The 22,385-nt window shown below is 42.0% G+C and overlaps 3 protein-coding genes across 9 annotated transcripts in view; 1 reads left to right on the top strand and 2 right to left on the bottom strand.

Moving 5' to 3' along the window:
- Window positions 1–189: 189 nt before the first annotated feature.
- Window positions 190–4,860, top strand: cnbpa (CCHC-type zinc finger, nucleic acid binding protein a). The gene is made up of 5 exons (XM_063208062.1): window positions 190–308; window positions 1,700–1,826; window positions 1,923–1,988; window positions 2,159–2,357; window positions 3,840–4,860. Exons 2-5 carry the CDS (start codon window positions 1,703–1,705, stop codon window positions 3,955–3,957), a joined length of 507 nt encoding a protein of 168 aa, XP_063064132.1. The 5' UTR covers window positions 190–308; window positions 1,700–1,702; the 3' UTR covers window positions 3,958–4,860.
- Window positions 4,861–11,773: 6,913 nt separating this feature from the next.
- gp9 (glycoprotein IX platelet) lies at window positions 11,774–16,029 on the bottom strand. Its single transcript, XM_063209583.1, has 2 exons — window positions 15,826–16,029; window positions 11,774–14,732 (listed from the first exon to the last, which is right to left on the bottom strand). The coding sequence occupies exon 2, from the start codon at window positions 14,617–14,619 to the stop codon at window positions 13,867–13,869; it is 753 nt and encodes a 250-aa protein (XP_063065653.1). The 5' UTR covers window positions 14,620–14,732; window positions 15,826–16,029; the 3' UTR covers window positions 11,774–13,866.
- Window positions 16,030–18,989: 2,960 nt separating this feature from the next.
- The window catches only part of LOC134456628 (IQ motif and SEC7 domain-containing protein 1-like), a 204,914-nt gene continuing 201,518 nt past the window's right edge, over window positions 18,990–22,385 (bottom strand). For 6 of the 7 annotated variants that reach the window (XM_063208048.1, XM_063208052.1, XM_063208050.1 and 3 more), the window contains one exon: window positions 18,990–21,829. In XM_063208048.1, the coding sequence (XP_063064118.1) occupies window positions 21,008–21,829 (822 nt within the window). In that variant the 3' untranslated portion in view covers window positions 18,990–21,007. The remainder of the gene's footprint in view (window positions 21,830–22,385) is intronic. The other variant, XM_063208053.1, reaches the window with a different exon arrangement.

Below are 22,385 nucleotides of genomic sequence, written 5' to 3'. Positions count from 1 at the left end.
TTTCAAGCAGCGTTTATTCCATTAACCAAAGAGAGCGATAGCTGCGTTCGACGCTTAACCAGAATGTCACAAAATAGGCGGAACAAAGCTCCTTTCTTATCTGTGATTTGGCAGTATATGGAGGCGGTGTCCGTAAACGCGTGTTTGTCATAGGCTAAACAACATTTGCGTACGCTGTCATTGGAGGCCATTGACTGGCTGAACACAATGCCACTCCGTACAGTCATGCGCAAATGGCATGTGGCGCAAAGGGAGAGAGGAGGAGTAAACAGCAGCAGTGAGTCACGTAGCTAGTTAGCCCTCAAAAGGTGAGTACTACATATGTTGTCTCTTTAAAAACGTAATCAAAATTGTGTTTTAATTGTTTACTGCATGTTTCGTCTACAATTTGCTTATAATCTCTCTACCGATGGTTAAATAAGCTTTATTAGCTTTTCAATTGGCGTAGTGGCCTAGTCCCTGCGCGGGAAAGCAGTACCAGTAAAAAGGAGTTAGAGATCGATTAAAAGCATTACAAGCAATTCCTTCATATACTGTTTCCAATGCACATAGTTCGACAGCTGTGCGTTCATTTTCTGCAAGCTTTGAATCTTTATATAATATAATCAAAGAGTATAGCCATCGCTAGGTAGCCTACTAGCGTTAGCTAATTGTCGATGCGGCCCTGGTCGAAGGACCAAGGTGCACATTTTAGTAATGCAACCATATGGCTCGACGGGGTTTGCTGCTGCACATTTTCATCCACGCTATCTAGCTACATTATCGTGCTAATGCTAGCAGCTGAAATCACTCCAAATCGACATGATGTAGCCACGCTAGGTGGCTAACGATTCAGTTAAAATCTCCATTTCTTTCGATTTGGTCTAAAAATGCACAATAGTCGACACCATTTAATTGTCTGTCAGTGCGAGATGCTTGGCTGTGAATCGATGACCCGATCGTATTGTAATGACACGAAATGTTGCAACGTTATATAGCCACAGCTGTGCCATGTGTCGTGATTTTAGGCCTACACATGCTATGTAGGTAGTATTAGGTTAAGAACAGCCACAGGCTGGTTAGATGCTTTACGTTTCCCTGAAGGATCAATCCGAGATGCACAGCTCGATTCTAAGTTGCCGTCGCCATAGACCATCACTGCTCCATTTTGTCATAAATAAGGCGATTGCTACTTACTAAATTGCTGTTGCTACCACGTACGCCTGCGGCAACTGGCTAATTTGCTAGTTAGCCGACAAGTTGGTCCATATCTGAAGTTATTTACTACACTAACTCTTAAGTGGCTTATTTTATCTTGAGTGAGGTCAGCTTGTTTTGAGATAACACTCAATGTGATGAATTCAAGATGCTTTCCAAAGATACAGCAGACATCGTTAGGTCTGCTAATTAGATTAAAAGTCCACCCAAGAACACTTACTTTAAATCTTCATTTCATCAGCCAGCTATGGCTTGCCAGGAGGATGGATTGCCGTCAATAGGTAAGGCAGACAGTAGCTAGCAGAATATGAAAGTAATGCTGCATTGGGCAGTTTATGTCCACCTGTCTTGCCAAGTTAGCCACGAGTGTATTTCAGTAGTTACTAGTGTAGTTTTGACACTCCCCATGTGTTGCCCTTCCTTGCTTTACCCAACAGACATTGGTTTGCATACTGAAGCTTTTTTTGTGTGTGTGCTTAACTTTGATCTCTCTTCAACTCAGAGAATGGAAATGAGTAGCAGCGAGTGCTTCGGATGTGGCCGCAGTGGACACTGGGTGAAGAACTGTCCCAATGCTGGAGGCCGTGGTGGTGGCCGTGGCAGGGGCCGAGGAAGGGGAAAGGGGATGGGTAAGTTGTCCTGTCTATTACAAATTAATAACACAATACCTATTGGAGTTTACATGTTAACATGTAGCTAACACATTTCCTTTTGACCTTCTTTAGATCTGTTCTGCTACAGATGCGGGGAACAAGGTCACATTGCCAAGGACTGTGAACAGACTGAGGATGGTGTGTACTCCCCTTTCACTGGACAATCAGGATTTTTTTTTTATCATCAAAACGTTGTATTTATTACATAATAAAGTGGCAGGCAGTAGCATGAGTGGGAGCCCTGATTGCCTCTAGTGCCCAACCCTTTTGGTTAATTTCTGCTCGTGTCCTGTGTTCCCTGTTTTCAGCGTGCTACAACTGTCACAGGAGTGGTCACATTTCCAGGGACTGCAAGGAGCCAAGGAAGGAGAGGGAGCAGTGCTGCTACAACTGCGGCAAGGCTGGACATGTGGCCCGGGACTGTGAACATGCCAACGAGCAGAAGTGCTATTCCTGTGGTGGATTTGGACACATTCAGAAGCTCTGTGACAAAGTCAAGTGTTACAGGTGATCACTCTTGCCTTTTGTCCTCAACAGATCGCCTTTTGTCCTCAACAGATCGCCTGATATATGTTTGTATATGTGATGTAGCATTTCCAACAGAGCTTTACAGTTTCTCTGCTGTGTGCAGCGGTTTTCCTTGATGTAAATTTTGTCACCTTTTTAAATTAGACGAGACACATTGCCTCAGCTGGTACAGCTCCTTTCCAAAAAATTTGAATGTCATGGGAAAGTTATCTTCCATAAATCCATTAAAAAGGTTAAACTCATGACGCACATTTGAAACCATTCCAAGATTTGCTTATTCTTGCACATTTTGGACGTCCAGCTTTTAAAAAAACCTTGAATATTGGATTTTATAAAATGAGAATATTATGATAATCGCCATTTTCTTCAGGGATAAAAATTGATATCACATCAAATCTCATTTCAATTTTCAATACTTGGTCAGGAATCCCTGCCTTAATCACTGCCATGATGCGCCTTCGCATTAACCAACACAACAACGACCTTGGCTTGCATGGGAGTTTTGGAAGCTCAGCTATTCTTCATGCATTGCTGTCAGCTGCTGGTTTTTGGATCATTTCCCCCTTGATTAAACCCCGTAGATTACCATACAACATTTTGGGTTTTTGGTTGTATGAATATTCCATTATAACTTGCCATACCTAAAATCCTGTTAAGAAGCATTGAACCAGGTTTGGCAAAAGAAGTGAATGGCAATTGATTTCTATACATTATTCAAAGTCTTTTTTTTCTTTTTTTATATATATATATATATATATATATATATATATATATATATATATAAATATATATATATATAAATGTTCATGGTTTTTATGAGCTGGAAGCCTAAAATATGTCCAAATAGACATTGCTCAATATGTGGGCAATGTATCTGTAGTCTATGAAGGTTTAGCCTTTTTGATGGAATAATGGAAATACATGCACTTTTCTATGATCTTCACATTTTTGGAAAGAAGCTGTATGTACTCGTGTTTTCCCAGAAATGGAATTGGTCAGGACACAACAAAACATGAACACAGCCAAGCAGTGAAATGTCAGGAATGAAAGGCCAAAGAAAGTTAACCCTCATAATGAGCTATATATCCCGTTCTTCAGAAACTGTTGACACACAATTGGTATACTAGCATCAAGTTTTGTCAACTTCATAAACAAGATTGAACATTTGAATCTGGTTTTAGCCTTTTGTAACGGTCCTATTGATCTATTGAGGGCAAGCTGCGGATTTTTTTAAAATTCAGATTTTTTTTTCCTCATCCTGCCACCCTGTAAAACATGGGGAAATGGGTGTCATTTTAAAGTGGGGGTTGTGAGAGGCTGTTAAACTCAAAATCTTCACAACGTAATCTCTTCAGAGAGCATATGGTGACTTTTGAACTTACTGTTTGCAGGGAGTGTCGTTGCATAACATGATGTCTGATGGAAGTGTGTGTGTGTGTGTGTGTCTCGTGTGTTTTGTAGGTGTGGTGAGATCGGCCATGTTGCAGTGCAATGCAGCAAGGCCAGCGAGGTGAACTGCTACAACTGTGGCAAAACGGGCCACCTGGCAAAAGAGTGCCACATCGAAGCCACTGCATAAATGGTTACCTCTGATGCCCCTCCTATTTTCTGATTGATGGTTGGTTGTATTATTTCTCTCTGAATCCTCTTCATTGGCCAAAGGTTGGCAAAACAGAGGCTAGTCCCAGGCCAGAGCTTCTCGACAATGTACAAAAAGAAGCAAGGGGTGATAAAAAATCTTTCTGCATTCAATACGAAAAAAAAATCTTTTTAGTTTGGTAGAGGTGTTCTGTATAATGCTTTGTAAAAGATCCCCCTTCAACAGCACTGGTGAACAGAGATCAGTGTCACGGGACAAAAAGTGCTATGTTGGTCGTTTGAGCTCAAAGATGACGCGTGCCTCTTCAAGATGAACTGGAAGTTAAGGAAGCCAGTACTTCCAAGTGTGCGTTTTTTGTTTGTTTTTTTTTCCCCCTTTTTTTTTGTTTCAGTTGGGGATAATGAGTTGGCTTACGAGTTTTTCAGTACATCTTAATCTGGGCCCACAATGCAGCATCCAGTGACGCGGGCATGAAATATAGCATATTGATGATGGCGATAACATTTTTAGGAAATTAAGATCCGAAGTTCTTTTATAAAGGTCATCTTGTTTGCAAGTTCAGCAAACCTTTCAGTTGTTAAGCACTCAAGGTTGAACTTTCTAAAAAATGCCTTTTTTTGTTTCTCGAAGTGTCTGCCTTGAGGGGAGAAATGACCTCAAGAATTACAGAATAACTTGTGAAATTCACAGTTATTTGCAAAAGGAGAATGTTTTCACAGAAATCAAATATTATTTTTGTACAATATCACAAAGACTACTGTAAAAATATCATTTGCTTGTACTCAGTTTTTAAGTCGGAAGGAAAATGCAATTGAAGTCCTAGAACTAGAAATGTAATTTTAAACTATCAATAAACCTGAAGGAGGTTGGAGGGTACATAAATACTTTTGTCTGTCTCGTTATTTCCTGAACGGCATTTCAATTTCGCATGCACTGCTTTTATACATTTGTAAGGTTTGCAGAGGGGGGCTCTCCCTCCAGCCAATAACGCTATCCAGCTTGTTCAAAGTCAATGTTCTTTGGCAGTGTTGCGAGAGGGGCAAGCACAGCAATCCCAAAAATGTGGCGTCGCCACTCATTTGCACGTGGGAGAGATCTCTTCTCCCCCATGCAGCCTATAGGCCTGTGTTTGGAGGATGGTCAACCCTGTTGGCATGCGGAGGGTAAATATAGACGGGCCATAAAAAGCTCCTTTTGCCTACAGCCTCTCTAGTGATCAGGGGTTTGTTTCTCGAAGGCATAGTGTCTAGCCAGTTAGCAACTTGAGTAGCTGTGAATGGGAATTTGCATTGCAAACAGCAAAGTAGCTAACAGAGTTGGCAACTACGTTTTTGAGAAATGCACCCCAGATTTGGAATTGGTCACAGAACTCTAGTTCATTAAGATGCATGGCCTAGATGTGTTCAAATCTTCTGAAGGTAAATGCAGTTCTTGACCATTTTTTAATTGTTCTGATTGCACATGTCTAATTGTTCCTTTCTTTTAAGAATGGACACTTGTCAGAAATATTTGCAATAATTTTACTTATTTTGTCTTCACTCCCATGTGTCATCTTGCGCACTGCATACCAGAGCTAGGTTATTTTGGTTTGTTTTGTTTAATCTACTTTTATCAATTTTAAGAGCGTAATATGATCTGTTTGTGCAAATTGTTTTAAAGTATCCTTAAAATTCAATTCACATTCATGTTGGCTACATATACAAATACAAACAGCCTGTTCATATAATTCAGGGATATTCGATTAAATGTCAATGAGGGCCAGTTTTTCAAATTCCTCCCTATAAAGGGGCCTAACTATACGTATGTATTATGGTTGCCAACTGTCAATGAAAACAATAGGTAGGATAATTCATTGAGCTGGGGGTCCTCCCCCATAAAGTTGCCTTTCTTAGTTGTATTTTCCTGCATTTTTTAACGTCTCATATCCCGTTTCAGCTCGATACGGAACCCGTACTTTTATCTCTAAATTCCCAAAAATGATTACATATTTCAAGGGACTTTTAGGGGGCCAGAACCTTGACGTCCAAGGGCCGTATCGGGCCCCGGGGCCGCCATTTGAATAGCCCTGATGTAGTTAGTGCCAGCCTTTTCCCAACTCTCTGTCATATCTATAGGTTAACAAGTTCCCAACTTCTTTCTCTTATACCAAGGTATTTCATGTTTGTATGGACTTGAGAGACAGATATTTTAGATTTTTGTAGCCGGTCTTAGAATTCTAGGCATGAATGGGTTAAAGTGACAACCTAGCAATACAGAAGATCTATCGGATTGATACCGAAAATCTGGATCGATTTCCAGTCCTACTGCGTACCCATCAACTACTCAATTCAAAAATCATAAATCAGGGTATTAAAAGTTGAATTTTCTGAAATTATTCATCTTCAAAATGATAGTAATTTTGTACTTGAACAAAACCTACCAGCTGCTGAGAGCAGATTAAGCTATGTTTTAAGTTCCTAGAACTAAAGATGTGACGTCTGCAAATAAAACCTCAGTATAGTAGGCCTTGGCTACAGTATGAGTGCAGATGGAATAATTTCCCTTTCCACTGCTTGCAAAAGACTTAATTTATTTGGAGCAGCGTTTCTATCATTCGCTGCAAATAAATTAACTCTTTTGCAAGCAGTGTGCAGATCCTTTCCTGTTCCTACATGTGACAGTTTTTTTGATTTGGCACCTGCTGATGCTTTTTTGCTGGATGTGCACGCTTTCCACTACACTCTATAATTTCCCTTTCCCCCACAAATTGTCATATAGGCCTTGAGCCAGGACCCAAAAATTGACCTCTCGCAATCGAACGGGTGGGCAAGTTCTAATCTGTTTTTTTGACTTCTTGGACATCTCAAGTAAACAGTTTGGCATGATAACCATTGCAAACAGGTAGCTTTTTGGTAGTTATCATGTGTTGAAATGGTGGACCAGTAATATGGAAATGTGAAAATCGGTATTGTGGTTCTTTGCTATTATGTAGTTAATTGACCACACAGGGTGCTTGAATTACCTCAGGGATGCTTCCCCTTCTATTAAGACCCTACAGGGGTTGTTAGAGCACACTAATAGGCCTAATAGAATCACCTCAGCAATATGTGAATGACAAAATGTGATAAAAAGGATAACATATGAAATCCGTTTTTTATGTTGTTTTTTTTTGTTTTAGATTTTTACTTTTCCCCCAACAGCAAAGCAACACCAAAAACATAATGAATTAACACATACTAACATGTGACAACCATATACTGTACATTAATATGGCATGATAACCATTGCAAAGAGGTAGTTAGTGAAAGATCATGCGTTGAAATGGTGAACCAGTAAAACGGAAATGTGAAAACTGTATTGTTGTTCTTTGTTATTATGCAGTTTTTTGACCACACAGGGTGCTTACATTTCCTCAGGGATGCTTTCCCTTCAATCAAGACCCTAAAACGGTTGTTAGACCATACCAATAGACCTAATAGAATCACCTAAGCAATATCTGAATGATAAAATGTGATAAAAATGACAGCATATGAAATCGTTTTCTTTTTAAAATTAAACTTGTCCTGCAACAGCAAGAATAACATGAACAAATACACATTAACCATATTAAAATAAACTTAAGAGCATTATTTCAGTCCTCAAGATCTGACTCAGTACAGTAACTACTTTGCAAACTACAAATTACACATGTATGAGGTACAGGTAAAGTACACAAGTATGAGGTGGCCCCTTGTCAGTATATCAGGAATATACACATCACCACTAAAAGTGTATAGGCCTTTTCCTCACACATGTGTTATGTTTAAGCATGCATGCACAAGAAAAGGTATTGTATAAACTTGAATTGATGTCTATCCCTGATATTGTCTAAAGGGTACCTCATACTTAAGTACTACTTATTACTACTTAACCCCTTAGAGCAGCACTATGGCTCTCTGTAATTTCATAGCAATGTTGTTATGATGTAGTTAAGCATTTTCAGCAAGTGAATAGGGTCGCTGGCGACCCCAGCTGCAGTAAGAGGCTACATGTTTTTGGGAAACTCAGCCGAAGACGACATTATAAGAGTTACCAGCAGGGACAGCCAGATGAAGGTAGATATTTGAGCAGAAGGAGACAAATGCAAGCAGATAAAGCTCATAGAGTCAACTCCATCTGTCAGGCAGAGACGCACAGCCACTGCCACACCAACTCGCATGCATATTATGTGTATTCTCTGGGTTATGTGTATAATGATCAAAATTTGAGAATAGCATAACATATGAATCTAGAAACCACCACTTATTTTCACATAGTAAATGTACTTTCATTACCAGACACTGAAGTAGTAACTGTAAGAGAATGCAACTCTTCAATTTTTTGATTGTTAATAATCGTGAAACGTGTAATCTGTTATTCCCTGTTACTGGCCTGCTCTCTGGACTCTTCATACAGTATGTTGCTTTGAAGGTGGGGTGATCCCTCACCCCCACTACTTTCAGTGCAGAGTGGGTCAGTCTGTTGATTTGGGACTTTACTTTTATGGTTAGATTTCCAAACCCAAGTGATTGTATCATAGGCATGCACAGATATAGGAATGGACTTAGTGGTGCTAAAGCATTGGACGAAAAAAGGCCCTTTTTGACAGTTCCCTTTTATTTTGTCACAATGTGTTCCATATTGGCATGATCATCTACGGTAGAAATTCTTGAGATCAAAAGCATGTGACAATTCCCCCTGATATAATATAGTTTAGAATTCAAGGGTAGGGAATGTAACTTATGTTTATCTACGGTAGAAATTCTTGAGATCAAAAGCATGTGACAATTCCCCCTGATATAATATAGTTTATAATTCAAGGGTAGGGAATGTAACTTAAGTCTCAAGGGCCGTTTATGGTCCCTGATGTAATTTTAATCTTATGCAGTTTCAAATGGAATTTGACATGCTTTGTAAAGAACTCTTAGAAATTTAATTTGCAATACACTTAAGTTGTTTTCAGGGGACCTAGTGGAGGTGGGGTCTGTTGTGAAGGTGCCCACCTTCAATATAGGCCTAAACTGCAGGGGGAAATCCTGATCTGTGTTCATAGTGCAGCCTTTTGTAAAATTTGAAGTGGTCCACGAATGAAAACGGCTCCCCACTCCTGCTCTAACCTAGCAAGGCAACTGGAAGTTCCACACGCCCCCCGCCCCCACCTTGAGCAACTGCCCCCAAAAATGTCTGTGCATGCCACTGGATTGTATAGTGTAGTACACTCTCAATAACAGCATGGTACAAAAAGTTACTTTATCCTCTCCGAACACCCTTAGTCGATGTAAAAAGTGTAGTCTCTGCTTTATCAAATAGGTCTTTGTCTACATATCAAATTCGAGTGTGTCTGTAAATTAGTTTACATTTAAGTACACTACCGGTCAAAAGTTTGGGGTCACCACACTTTCCTCCCACAATGCTTCTTTCTGACAGTTAAGCTTATTCCTTTTCAATTTCAGTTCTAGTATAAAATCAGTGTATAGAGTTATTGTTCCCTGAAATTAATGCATGCAACAAATAAGCAATTTGATATTGGAAAAAGTAACTGTTGAATGGATTTACTTGTATAGATATTGCATAGAATAGACCAAAATGACACGCCCTGATGAAGACCCTGTGAGGTTGAAACCGGTTGGCGTTTTTAGTTATGTACCCCAGTTAAAATAAAGGGTTTTTAAATTACTAAACACCATACTACTCCTTGTCTCTATGCAAGAGTCGCCTGAAGTAGGCCCAACGGCCAACTAGTTTGGAAGACCAAAATGTATCACTAACTTTGGACTAATCAAAGTGTACCTTTACTAAGGTAGTGTCTAGTCTGGTGTACTAATCAAAGTTTAGACTCCGTTGGCATTAATAATAGCCAGTCGCGACTCTACAGATTCATTCCCGGGATGAGATGAGGTCCAGAATTGCCCATGAGCTCTATGAGCCCCATGCATGCAAAAGTTGATGTCTGCTCCTATCAGTCCATACAATGCCGGATGATATACACATCATTTGAAAGAGGAGAATCTACACTTTCCAACGATGTATGGCACTGGCTTGCACACCAAAACATCGCTGAGACAATGGATCGTGCATTCATAAGTAGGTTCATTCTGATGGCTAGAAAATCATGCAGCTACTTTGACTTGAATTTGTGGACGAGGTGACAACTCAACAAATATCATACATGTACCATTGGAAAGGGCAGACACTGAGCTTTCCAATAGTTCCATGTATTCTCTGATAAACCAAAGATATGTCTGTAGAAAAATGGACTAAAACACGTATTTCTATGTAATAAATGGGTGAAAAAGCTTGGTTAGATTTCACTCTTCTGTCCAGTTTAAACAATTTTATGGGTAATCAAACCTTTTTTCACCTGTGGCTGTTCAGTACTTTCCATTATTCAATTTCAAGCTATTTAAAAGATGTTTGCGACTTGAATTGCAAACAAATAACTGGAAAAATGAAGGTGACCCCAAACTTTTGAATGTTAGTGTAGATTACACTTTTTTGGATAATGAAACATAACTATTAAGGAAACTTGTACAAAACCCACCTGTATTGTAATGTACTGGGAAAATTGTGTGGTGAGGCATAGAAGATTTATTTTTTTTACCCAATCTTCCAGTATTTTCACTCTTGAGAAATAAACCCTCATTTTTAAATGAAAAGTCAGTGAAAATGGGGGCCTGAACTAAATTAAGTGGGAAATATGTGTAACGTGCCCTTTGAACTATCCAAGAACTTTGTATAACATCTTTTCCTATAAATATATTTATCTCAAAGTCATTTTTATGTTCAATTTATCAAGATATTAGCAAATTAGCCTAGGCGTTTTTAGTGTAAAATGGTTCAAATAAGAAATACATGATAAATATGATAAAGCTACTGTTCTGCAAAGGTTATCATACCAATTCATAAACTGGACATATATAGCAATAATAAAATACCAACAAGACTTTGCCCACCCTTTCGATTGCGATCAGTGGTCTGGCTCATGGACTAACAGGTATGTACAACATTATACTGGTATGCTTGAAATAGACGAAGCAGTTGCTTTCACAAGATGGGGGGTCTATGAATTTGGGTGGAGTTGAATGAGTTGTATGTAAAATGCAGAGCAGAAGTGTCATCAGACCTGGAGCATAGTTGAATGAATAGATACTGTACCAGTGATTGAAAGGCAGGGTGTTGTATACATGGGTTCTGCATTTTTGTTTTCCCCTGGCCGCGCTAACCTAGCTGCGCACAACTCAACCTCTGATAGTTGTAAACCGCTGTCGGTCACGTGTTCGCTCACGTGGTTGGCTGCCAGTGTCTTGCCCCTCCTCATAACATCGTGTTTACAAACACTGTGAACCCATGTATTGGACAGTTGTCCTTAAGAAGGGAGGATTTATGGAGGCAGCGCGTGCTGGGGCATTGACCAATAAGATTGAAGGAGGCAGCTGACAGCAATGAAAGCGTCCGTCACTGTGGCGCTGTGTGGCCACATGTTGTGACAGATACTATGCAGGCAGCTGTTACTACTGCTCTTGAATCACACTTGGGCCAGATTTCATGTGTTCGCAATCAAGGTGGTTCAGCTTACACCCACGAGGCTCTCCCTACCAAGTGGAGTGCCTCACTGTAGGGTTCAGCTCTATACCACCCCAGGCATATATGTACACCAATCGGAATGTAGGTGTGGGACGCCTATACATGGGTTCTCACATTTCCTCTCATGTGGTTGGCTGCCAGGGTCTTGCCCCTCCTCACCACCATGTTTATAAACAAGAAAAACCCATGTGGCCCACATGGGGCCCTGGTGACGCTGTCACACAACCCCCCTGTACAACACCTCTGCTTGCCAGTTCAACTCCTATCATTGGCAGGCAGGAGCAGTGAATAGCCAATAGTCTCCCCCCATTACATCCTCCTGCCTGCTCAATGACTGAGATCAGCCCTGCTGACAGCTGTGGCCAGGCCCAGAACAGAATCATCTGAAAGAGACCTCCTCTCAATACATCCAATGCAGGGCTGATAGTATTCAGGCTCCATGCCTGATTTCAGGCTTGACAGAGTTTGCAAAAATAAAAACATTGATAATAATTAGCCATTAGGTTATTCTTATCTCAGAAAGTGTTACATGTTCAGGGTTTTCTTCTACGATCAGGCTTGAATAATGGTCATACACAGGCTATTAAATGTTTGAATAATGTGTCAAAATAGGCCTACGTTACGTCACTATGCAGTATCTTGTCGTCGTCGTTAGAGCAGGGAAAAAAGTTCAGGCTCAGGATTTTTTTCACTATCACCCCTGACAATGTAATGTGGTCTCAATTCTGGGGGCTCTCTTTCCCTGAGCCGGGGACACCTGGCCCCTTTGCCCCCCCTGTCAGCTTCCTTGACAGAGATACAGCCTTAGCATGGCCCCACCAGCTGCTCCGTTGGGGTGCTTGTTGGGCTTCCCTCAAGTGAGGCATAAATGTAGTTTTGTTGTGTGCTGTGTCCTGATGACAATGAGACTCCCCAGTAGGATTTTGACATATTCTTGCAAATTCTGCGTTTGAAAAAAATATTGAATTTATAATGCAGATCTATGTACTTTTTTTTCAAATATGCCGTTTCAGTGGTAGGCAGACAGTGTTTCAATTGCAACCACAGGAGAACAGAAATGAAGGGCTTTTTACAAAAGGAATTTCCCCAACATAATAACATTACAGAAGTCATTGTCATGTACCTGTAGTTAAAAATAACATTGGTAGGAATGTTTGAGTTCAGTGGGCAAGTTTTTGTCACTTTTTTTGGCTACAGCACCCCACCTACTGGTTATTTCTAAAATAAAAACATCACTTTTTAATTCAGATTAATTAATGAATTAGGGTTCTGTGATCATGGCAGGACTACATTGTCTCTTTTCCACTGGGGTTTTCCAGTAGGCTTACAGCTCGACACTTTTTGCTTTTCGAAAAAGGCATGACACAGCTTAATCATAAAGCAAAAAGTAGAGGCCAAGTCATGTTGGGTCGAGCTGTAGGCCTACCAGTAAAACAGCAGTGGAAAAGAGGCACATGTTAACTTGTCAGTTCACTCAACCCAAGCTCAGCTTGTTTTGGGTTGAAGAACACTGAATGAACAGGATCTTTGCAATTGCCTTTTCCAAAATTGGGCAGATGTGGTGAAGCATATATACACAGTTACATTGATTCCATATAATGTTTAGCTAAAATATGTTGCTTGTTCTTTTTGGGCCATAGGACTAACTGCTTCTAAGACATCAGTGCATTGTAATGTTAATAACCTGATGCCTCTAGCTAACATTATTATGAGCCCCATGGCAATCCAGGTTCATGATATTAATACCAATATATCCCACACCAGGGGTGGGCAATGATTTTGGCTCAAGGGCCACATTGGGTTTAGAGTATTGGTCGAAGGGCCAGATCTCAACAGAACAACTTGACTGTCAATAACACATAATAATGTAGGGTAGCATAACTTTTGCCATGTCATTCCTGAAAATTGCACTGAAATGTATTTACTGTGCAATAGCCTACTGTATAACATACAATACCCCTAGCTTGAGTAGTTATTTTAAGAGTTCCGTGAGCATCACTTTTATTTTTTGGTCTTTTTTACTTTATTTATGGTAGTATAGTGAAGATGGTGACAGGAAGCAAGTGGGGAGAGAGAGATGGGGAAGGGCTGGCAAAGGACCCGGGCCGGGAATCGAACCCTGGTCGGCCGCATAGCAGATGAGTGCCCTACCGTTAGGCCACGGTAGGGCCTGTGAGCATCACTTTTAATTGAAAAGTTTTCTGCGGGCCACATGAAATGGCTCAGCAGCAGGCCGCATGTGGCCCCTGGGCCTGAGTGTGCCCATCCTTGGCCTACATATTTATGTTTTAAGTAAATTATGACAGTTTATACTTCTTTGAGCTTTATATTGTGTTTCCTGTGTAAAGTATCCATTATTTGAGGGAGTATGTCCATGTTAAGTATAGGCCTCTCCGTCTCATTCAGAAAGCCTAAAGATGGCCTCGTCTTGTGCTTTGGCTTTCGTGACCTCAGAGACGAGGCCTCAAAGCCAGTGTGCTTTTCATAAATCCCTAGAATGTACGGCGAGTCTTTTGCCAGTTTAAGGCTCCAGAACAACGCCACATTGAGGGCACAAAGCATGAATCCCAACATGACATTGTAAACAGAGCATGGGGAGCCGTGTCCTTTATCGCAGGGAGAGAAGAGGGAGTCGTCCAGTTCAGTGATGACTTTGCCCCTGAGAGAATGAGGGCTGGAGCAGGTGGGCAGCTCCGGCACCAGAGCCTTGTTCTTCAGAAGCCAGCTGCGCAAGTACTCGATCCTGCAGTCGCAGTGAAAAGGGTTCCCCGACAGGTTGGCCATCCTCAGGTTCGGCAGCAGGTCGAAATACCCGGCAGGAACGCTCGCGAGGAGGTTGCCGTGTAAATGAAGCTCTGCGGTGTCCACAGGGATTTGTATGGGGGCCTTCCTGAGACTATTGCCGGTGCAGTCGACCTTCAGCTTGGCGGCCGGGAGAGTGGAGCACTGGCACTGGCTGGAGAGGGTTTGAGGAGAGCACCAGGAGTCCACCAGGAGTAGGAGGAGGAGGAGCACTACACCAAGCAACATCCTGTGGCCACAGATATGCATACTTTGCATGTGTATGTGAAAAGCTCGCCTCGCGACGCCATCCTATGTACTCCACCCAAAGATTTTGGCTCCGCACATCGGAGTCAACAGTCGGCTTTTCGCCCAGGCTACTGAAAAGCCTCCTGCAGACACAAATAAGAATGCTTTACAATAGTGCTTATCAACCTTTTTGAACAAACGCCCCCTTGATCTCATCGTAAGCCTCCAAATGCCCCCTTGAACTCATCATAAGCCTGCCAACGCCCCCCTTAGTATTAAAACATGTAAATGGACTAATGCCCGCAATGACAACTAAGCACCATCCCCTCTCAACTGTATCCTTCTCAACACCCACCCTAGGGCTCCCCAGTGCCCACTTGGGGGCTGTACCTCCCCTGTTGAGAAACACTACTTTACAAGAACAGACAACATTTAGGCCGTATTGATTAGGGATATAGGCATTTGTGAGTTTACAGCATAGATGGCATGTGTGTGTGCCATAATACTTTGAGAACTTACAAAACAGTATGTCTCTATAGGTCGTATATAAGCAAAATAACAGATATAATAATTACATATATTAGCACTACTCCAATTTCTATCTCTGCTTTTCTTATATTTATATGTGTGAGTGAACACTGTCAAGGACCTTAAATATCACCAGGTTCAAAAAATGCAATAAGATTTAATAAACTGAAGGTTATACAAAATGTTTGTAATAGAAAATGCAACAGCAGAACATATCGCTGCCACTCAGCTATTGCAGTTTGTACCTTCAGGAGTCATGCATAATAATAATCTCAACTGCAAGGGGTTGGCTACGTATCTAGCATTACATAACTGAACACAGTTCTAAAAAAAGGCCGTTGATCCTCAAGCAAACCTACCCCAGAGCTGTCTGATGTGAAGAAGCACAAAAAAACAAGTATGGACATCACACGGCCGCTTCCATTACATTACATTACATTGCATTTGGCAGACTCTTTTTAACCAAAGCGACTTTCAAAAGAGGACATAATCAAGCCAAAATCACAAGCAAATACAAAGTGCACAGGAAATATACAGAACAACAAGTGCAGTTGCAAATAGGGGTTAGTTTTTTTGTTTTTGTTTATTTTTTAAGAGTAAATAACGAATAACAAACGCCATCCCAGCTGTATGTCGGTGTACTCTAAGTAAGTATAATTTCATGTGGGAGATATGTTATACAGCCTCAGATGAGCATTTAACCTTTACCTTTCAGCTGGAAGTCAATGTAGAGGTGATTTCCCTCTTCTCCTCTCATGGTTTTAGACTACCTCAGACAAAAGTTCCTAATTGGACTTTGTGGAAGAAGAGGGTTTACTTTACCTCAATGGGACCTCTCTGGTTAAATAAAGGTCAAATGAAATAGAAATTAAAAAGAGAATCCACAGACTGGCAACAGCAGCAGCAGCTAATGGTGACTGGCGTCAGTCGACTGGTGCCCCTGTCCGCAACTGTCTGTGTGGATTGCCCACCACACCCATCAGCAGGCCCGTCGGCAGGGGGGGGGGGGGACATAGGGGTATGTTGTCCCGGGCCCAGGGAGATAGGGGCCCCAGAATTGGGTCCCCATTATATTGCATATGAAGAGGTCAGATGCAAACCCCCTAAGTGCCTTTTCAGAAAATAATCTTAATTCATTATTATTTAAGACAAAGCTATCAAAATTGCATATTTTTTATTTAATTTATGTCATATAATTATTTATATGTATTATCAAGCACATCATTGTAAAGCAAACCAACAACGGTGTTCTCTAAAGATACAGAAGTGCAGGTCTTCAGAAATGGAGTTAGAGGGTTTTGCATTTGAACTCTTCATTTATTGGGTAGGGGGCCCGTTCAGATGACTTTGTCCTAAGCCCAGGGAAAGCTGTCAGTGGCCCTGCCCATCAGTGACGGCTCTCTGCTGGTCACGTGACCTGAGGGAGACCCCTGGGCTGTGGTGAGATAAGGGTATCACCCTCTGCAGACCTGCATAAGGGCAGCAGCATCCCTGGAAATCACCCATGTGAGCATGTCACTGAGGCCATGGCATGCATAATCTTACTGCGTCATTTTAGGCCTGCATGCCTACGTTGCTGCATGGGAGAGACTTCGGCGGTGGCTTTTTGTGACTGGACTTTGTTTTCTTTCTATTTGTTCATATACCTGGCATAAGCTTCTCGCATCAGTTGGACTGTGTAATCTTTCACTAGTCCCAAGACTACATTGTAGTCCCAAGACTACATTTGTAAAGTAAATGAATCTGTTCTCATTTAGCCAGGTCTTGTATTGAGGCCTCTGTGTTGGTGACTAGAGCTCAGAGAGAAGAGACTGCTGGTTTTGAACAACCAGTTTTACCATGGTATTCATTACATTACACTTAGCAGACACTTTTTTTAATCCAAGGTGACTTACAGGTGTTTTACATGGTATTGATTACAGTCCTTGTGGGGTTAACCTTACACTAGGGCACCTCAGCCATAGTGTGAGATATGGTGTGTATTGCAATATGCACACTCCCGTCCTCCACTTGTGCTTGTGGCCTCAACCTGCCTCCGTGGAGAAAACAATAAAGTGGCCTAGCCACAACAACTTTAAGGGGACTGTTTTTCATTCACCATCCCAACTGCAAATGAGAAAATGACATAACTTTTGCAAGATATTGAAATAATTTTCTTTCGTCACGTCAGTGACATCATCATGGGGTCACAAGCAGGCAAATGAGCAAGGGAGGACGGAAGTCCGCAGATTGGAATCCAGCCAGAGAGTGGAAGGGGGGATTCAAACCTGCAACCGTCTGATCTAAAGCCCATCTCCTTAACCACTAGGCCATGGCTTCTATCAGTATACAATCCCTTTGGCACAAATTGAGAGAGACATATATTTTAACTCATATATTGGTTTTATTTTTGCGTTCTCAACATCGTCACAGTCGAACTTTTACATTGATGAGATTTTTTTTTTTTGTCTTAGACCACTTACAAACAGAATGCAGATAACGATGAGAGCACTTTTGAACTTCCTCTGTCCTTCGTGTAATGTGTGAAGATGTGGTGTCCAGAGCGAGAACAGTAGCAGCTTGTGTGCATGAAACTGAGCGAGGCAGTGATCCCAATCAACAGTCTGTTTTTTTTTAATATAATCCACAATGGCATATCGTCCAAAACAAATGGAAGCAGAGACAGGCTAGATTTTTGTTTCTCCCTCTTCAGAGAAGACAGAAATACACTCTTTGATATGACTGTGCACTTAACGTAATGCTTACTGATATATTTATTTTTTTAATATATATTTCCTGTATATTTATTTACATCGTATGTACATTACAAGCACATTTTTACCCACTTGGTCCCCTGATCCATACAGCTGTGCCACTGCCACCTGACTCGCATGCCCTCAACAAAACCCCATCAGAAACGTCTACCTCTGTCTCCCTGATCAGTTATTTACAACAGGGGGCGCCCTTGACGCACAGCCTAAAAAGGAGCTCGAGTCAAGGGCCCCGTTTTTATTATTATTATTGTTACACGGTGGAGTGGAGCTGAAACTAGCTATGTTAACTGCATGCCGATCGTCAGTAACATACCATTTCACAATAGAACTGCAAGTCACAACTCAGAGCATGACAAAATAAAACCGAAAAATATTTGACCAAAAATCAAAAGGGAAAGGATAAAAGTCTTAAAGAGAGGCAGAGGTTTAAGTCTGCTCACAGTGAGTTATAGGAACAGGATGCATTGTTTTTTTACATGCAGTGCTTTGTTGGGGCAAGGTGACCACTGGCATTAGTTGGAACAAGACATCATCAATCAAATAGACTTAGACCATTTTCCATCAGTTTTTACATCGTCACCTCTCGTGATCATAAAAAATAAATCAGACATTATTAAAAAAGACATTCAAGAGATAATTTCCCAAAGAGAGAGAGAGAGAGAGAAAAAAACATACCGTCTCCCACTTCCTGTTATTGTGATATTTTGTTTCTATGAAGACAACTTTCATGAAGAAATGAATGCTAAGTTTGAAAATTTGTGTGATATCTTTGAACAAACCAACACACCATAAACTACTCCTTGTATGACGCCTAGTCCTGTGAATATTGTACTGTAGTGTTGATTTTGTGATTTAAATAATCCTTCAATAGACTTCTGCATCCATATCTATACTCCAGCTGTAGTTTACTTATGTATAAGTATGGAAAATAAAAGTCTGTCATGTGCTTTTTATATGATGCAGTAAAAATTGCACCCTCATTCAAACTGTACTGTGTGCAAATGGTCACGCTTGTTTACCTGAACCATTCATTTGAATGTCTTTTAGGACAACTCACGATGAGTCTAACACTGAGGATAAGTGCCAGATTTTTTGGGGGGGATGATTGCACTTAGTTGCTATGGTAACACTGATTTATTTTAGCAAAATAAATAAATACACCAACAATGGCCTCACATCAATAACAAATGACATGCATTTTATCATCATCACTTAATTGACATTCTGATGAATTCCAGAAGAGAAAGTCTCTCAAAAATGAGGACATGTTTTTTTAATCCACAGAAAGCTATGATACTGAAAATGAAACAAATAAACAAACAAAACATAAAACAATCTCAACAAAACATCAAAATAAGATAAGAGTCCTTTAAATGATAACGTGAGAGTTCCAACATGAAATCAATATAAACATATTGCACATGAGCTGATAAAAATGAATAATCCATAGAAAATAACTAAGAACTATTTTCAGTCACTGGCCCTGTAAGGGTTTTGTGGATGGTAGGAAATAGAAAAAAAGGAAAAAAAAACCATTTATATTTACTATTAAATATTCAGCAACAAATATTTAATATTAAATGAAAAACATTTGTAATCATTAAATCATTGATAACTAAAATACAAAAAAAAGGAAAACGAAAACGATTATAGAGATATGTGTCAGTCAAGAATGCAAGTACTGCAGAGTGATTACTAGGGCCCTGTGTTCTTTGAAAGCTTATAGTAGCATTGCCAGCACAAGATGGCCAGAGCCGTATAGGCTGTCAGCATAGCAATGCCAGAACAGCCCTTCCTTCATTACCCAGCAACCCAATCAACTGCTTTATCACCATCAACTGCCTTATCGTATTGGTTTTCTTAGGCCCTTGTAGTACATCTCCCTGCCATAGCAGCCACAGCTATTTTTCAGTCTATAAACAGTCTTCTATGCCTGATGAGACGTGTGTGTATATGTAAACTCCCATTTTCACTTCAAAAAGCCCTAACTGCTCATTCTAATGTCCATTCTCTAATGTAGTCTTCCAACACCCCTGTGACCATGGAACTCTGAGAAAATTCAATCTTTTTTTTACAGATTTTATAGAACAATTATAACAATGGTTGCAATTGGAAGTATACTACAAAATACTTTACGCACAATATACTGTACACAAAGCAATCTTGACTAAATAGATAATGCATTAATAGTTGGCACATTTATTTATGATTGCTAAGAGACAACATACAAAGCTGTCATCCACGGTAAATACAGTACTAGAACGACTACTTTTGTGACAGACGTAACACTGATGTTAATCTTTTTTTTTGTTTTTGTCTTGTTTTGTTTTGTTTTCGGTCTCGTCACTGACTGTGAAATGATAACATCGCTTTTTCTCTTGCAATACATTAAATTCCTACAGTGAGTAACATACAAAAAGCACTTAAAACAACAAAAAAATTAAATAAAAACGCAAGCTGCTTCCAAAAACAGGTGAGAGTTATAAGCCATGTTTCTACTACATGCCTTTCCCACCTGTGTTGTTGTTCCCCCTGATGGTCGGAGGGCTGTAGATGATGATGACTTGACTGGAGTATGGATGGAGACGGGACATAGTGATGTGGTGCTTCAGGGGGAGAAGTGCGCTAGATGATGATGATGGTAAGCTTTGGTTGAAGAAGGGACCTGGGCAACACATACCTACTGTACTGCTGAGAGAGAAACGGGCGATTCAAGCCAGAACTACAGCAGAACATGAATGAAAAAAAACAAACAAACAAACAAAAACAAAACAGGAAGTGTAGAGGCAGAGGGAGGGAGAGCATCCTTTTTGGAGAGATGAGGGACAGTCAGGCAGGAGTTGGAGATAGCTGTTAGTAGTCTTTGACTTTTTGCTTTAGCTTGGTTGGTTTTGGGGAAACCTGCAGGTTTGCAGCGGGCCATCAGCTCCCCCTGCTGAATGGGAGGAGACAGTGCACCACAGCTGCAGCATCACAGCGGCCCGGTCACTCACGCACTCACTCACACACACACACAGCGACACCGACACGACCGTCTTTATCTGTCTGTGTGCCTGTCTGTCTGTCTGCCCGTCCGATACTGGACACCCAAACACTTGACGCCTTCCTCAGCGTCAGCGTCAGCCTAGGCACGGGTGTCACACCACAGTGCTGATGCCGCTGTGTTTGGGTTTGGGGTTGCCGTGCCCCGAGCTCCCCTGCTGCCCGTGGTGGTGGTGATGGTGGTGGTGATGGTGCGATGATGACGAGGAGGAGGGGGGTAGACCGTGCTGCTGCTGCTGAGAGTGGGAGGAATGCGAGGAGTGAGACGTGTGCTGCCCATGATGACTGGAGTGACCGGAGTGACCAGAGTGGGAGTGCGGGTGTGGGTGCTGTGAGCCGTAGCCTGGGTATTGCGATGGGGGGTGTGAGGAGGAGGAGGAGTGCGCGGAGTGGGACGAGTGCTGGTGGAGGAGGTGGTGGGAGTGGGAGGAGGTGGAGGGAGGGTGTGGGTGTGGCTGCTGCCTGCTGCTGTGCTGCTGTGAGGAGGAGGAGGTGGCGGTGGGCGGAGGAGGGTGGTAGTGGTGGTGGTGGTGGTAGGGCGGCGGGTTCTGTGCCCCCCCACCACCACCGTGGCCGTAGTGTTGGTGGTGGTGGTGATGCCCGCCGCTGGCGCTGGTGTGAGTCGCCTCTCCATGCGTCGCCGTGTGGTGCAGGTTGGCGGGGTGCGGCGTGTGGGAGATGAGGGTCGGGTGGGACGAGGGAGGGGGCGGATGCGGAGGCGGAGGCGGCGGAGGACCCTGGGACGAGGACGAGGACGAGGACTTGCCCCGCCGGCTGCCGAAGAGAGAGCCCAGGATGGAGGACGAGGAGTTGGGCACGGTGGCGGCGGGGTGGGGGTGGGGGTGGGGGTGGCCGCGGGACGAGCACTCGTGGGTGGTGACCCTCCGCCGCAGGTGGGGGCTGCTAATGGTGGACCCCTGGGGGACAAGAGAGGGACAACAACAAAAAAACGGGACGTGAGCAGACCTCCACCAGACCACCAGAAGACACCACCTCCAGACCAGAGGTGCTTTTCTCGAAAGCATAGTGCTAGCTAGTTAGCAACTTGGGAAGTTGCCAATGGGAAATTGCATTGAAAACAATGAAGTAGCTAACTAAATGAGCAACTATGGTTTCGAGAAATGCACCCCAGAGTTGTATAAAGTAGAAGTAGAGGTACTCGTGTACAAATGTAATAACAACGCTAAACACATGCTAGTACCAAGTTGAAACCATGTAAGGGCCTCTGCACACCGGTTTCACCATAGTGCGGCGCACAGCTCTGCCAACGATTGATTCCACTGTTTTCAATAGAATCCAGCGCGCTGGTGCAGATATCCGGACATCTGCGCCGCCGCCGGTGTGTGGGGTTCTATTGAAAACAGTGGAATCAATCATTGGCGTAGCAGTGTGCGCCGCACTTTGGCGGAACCGGTGAGCAGATGGCCTGCTAGTATGATATTAGTGTTGTAATTACATCTGCAAGAGTACTTC

This window comes from Engraulis encrasicolus, chromosome 10 (assembly GCF_034702125.1).
Source record: "Engraulis encrasicolus isolate BLACKSEA-1 chromosome 10, IST_EnEncr_1.0, whole genome shotgun sequence".
In the NCBI taxonomy this organism is placed as follows: Eukaryota; Metazoa; Chordata; class Actinopteri; order Clupeiformes; family Engraulidae; genus Engraulis; species Engraulis encrasicolus.
Note: the sequence above shows the minus strand (reverse complement) of the source record. Positions and strands in the feature narration are given on the sequence as shown.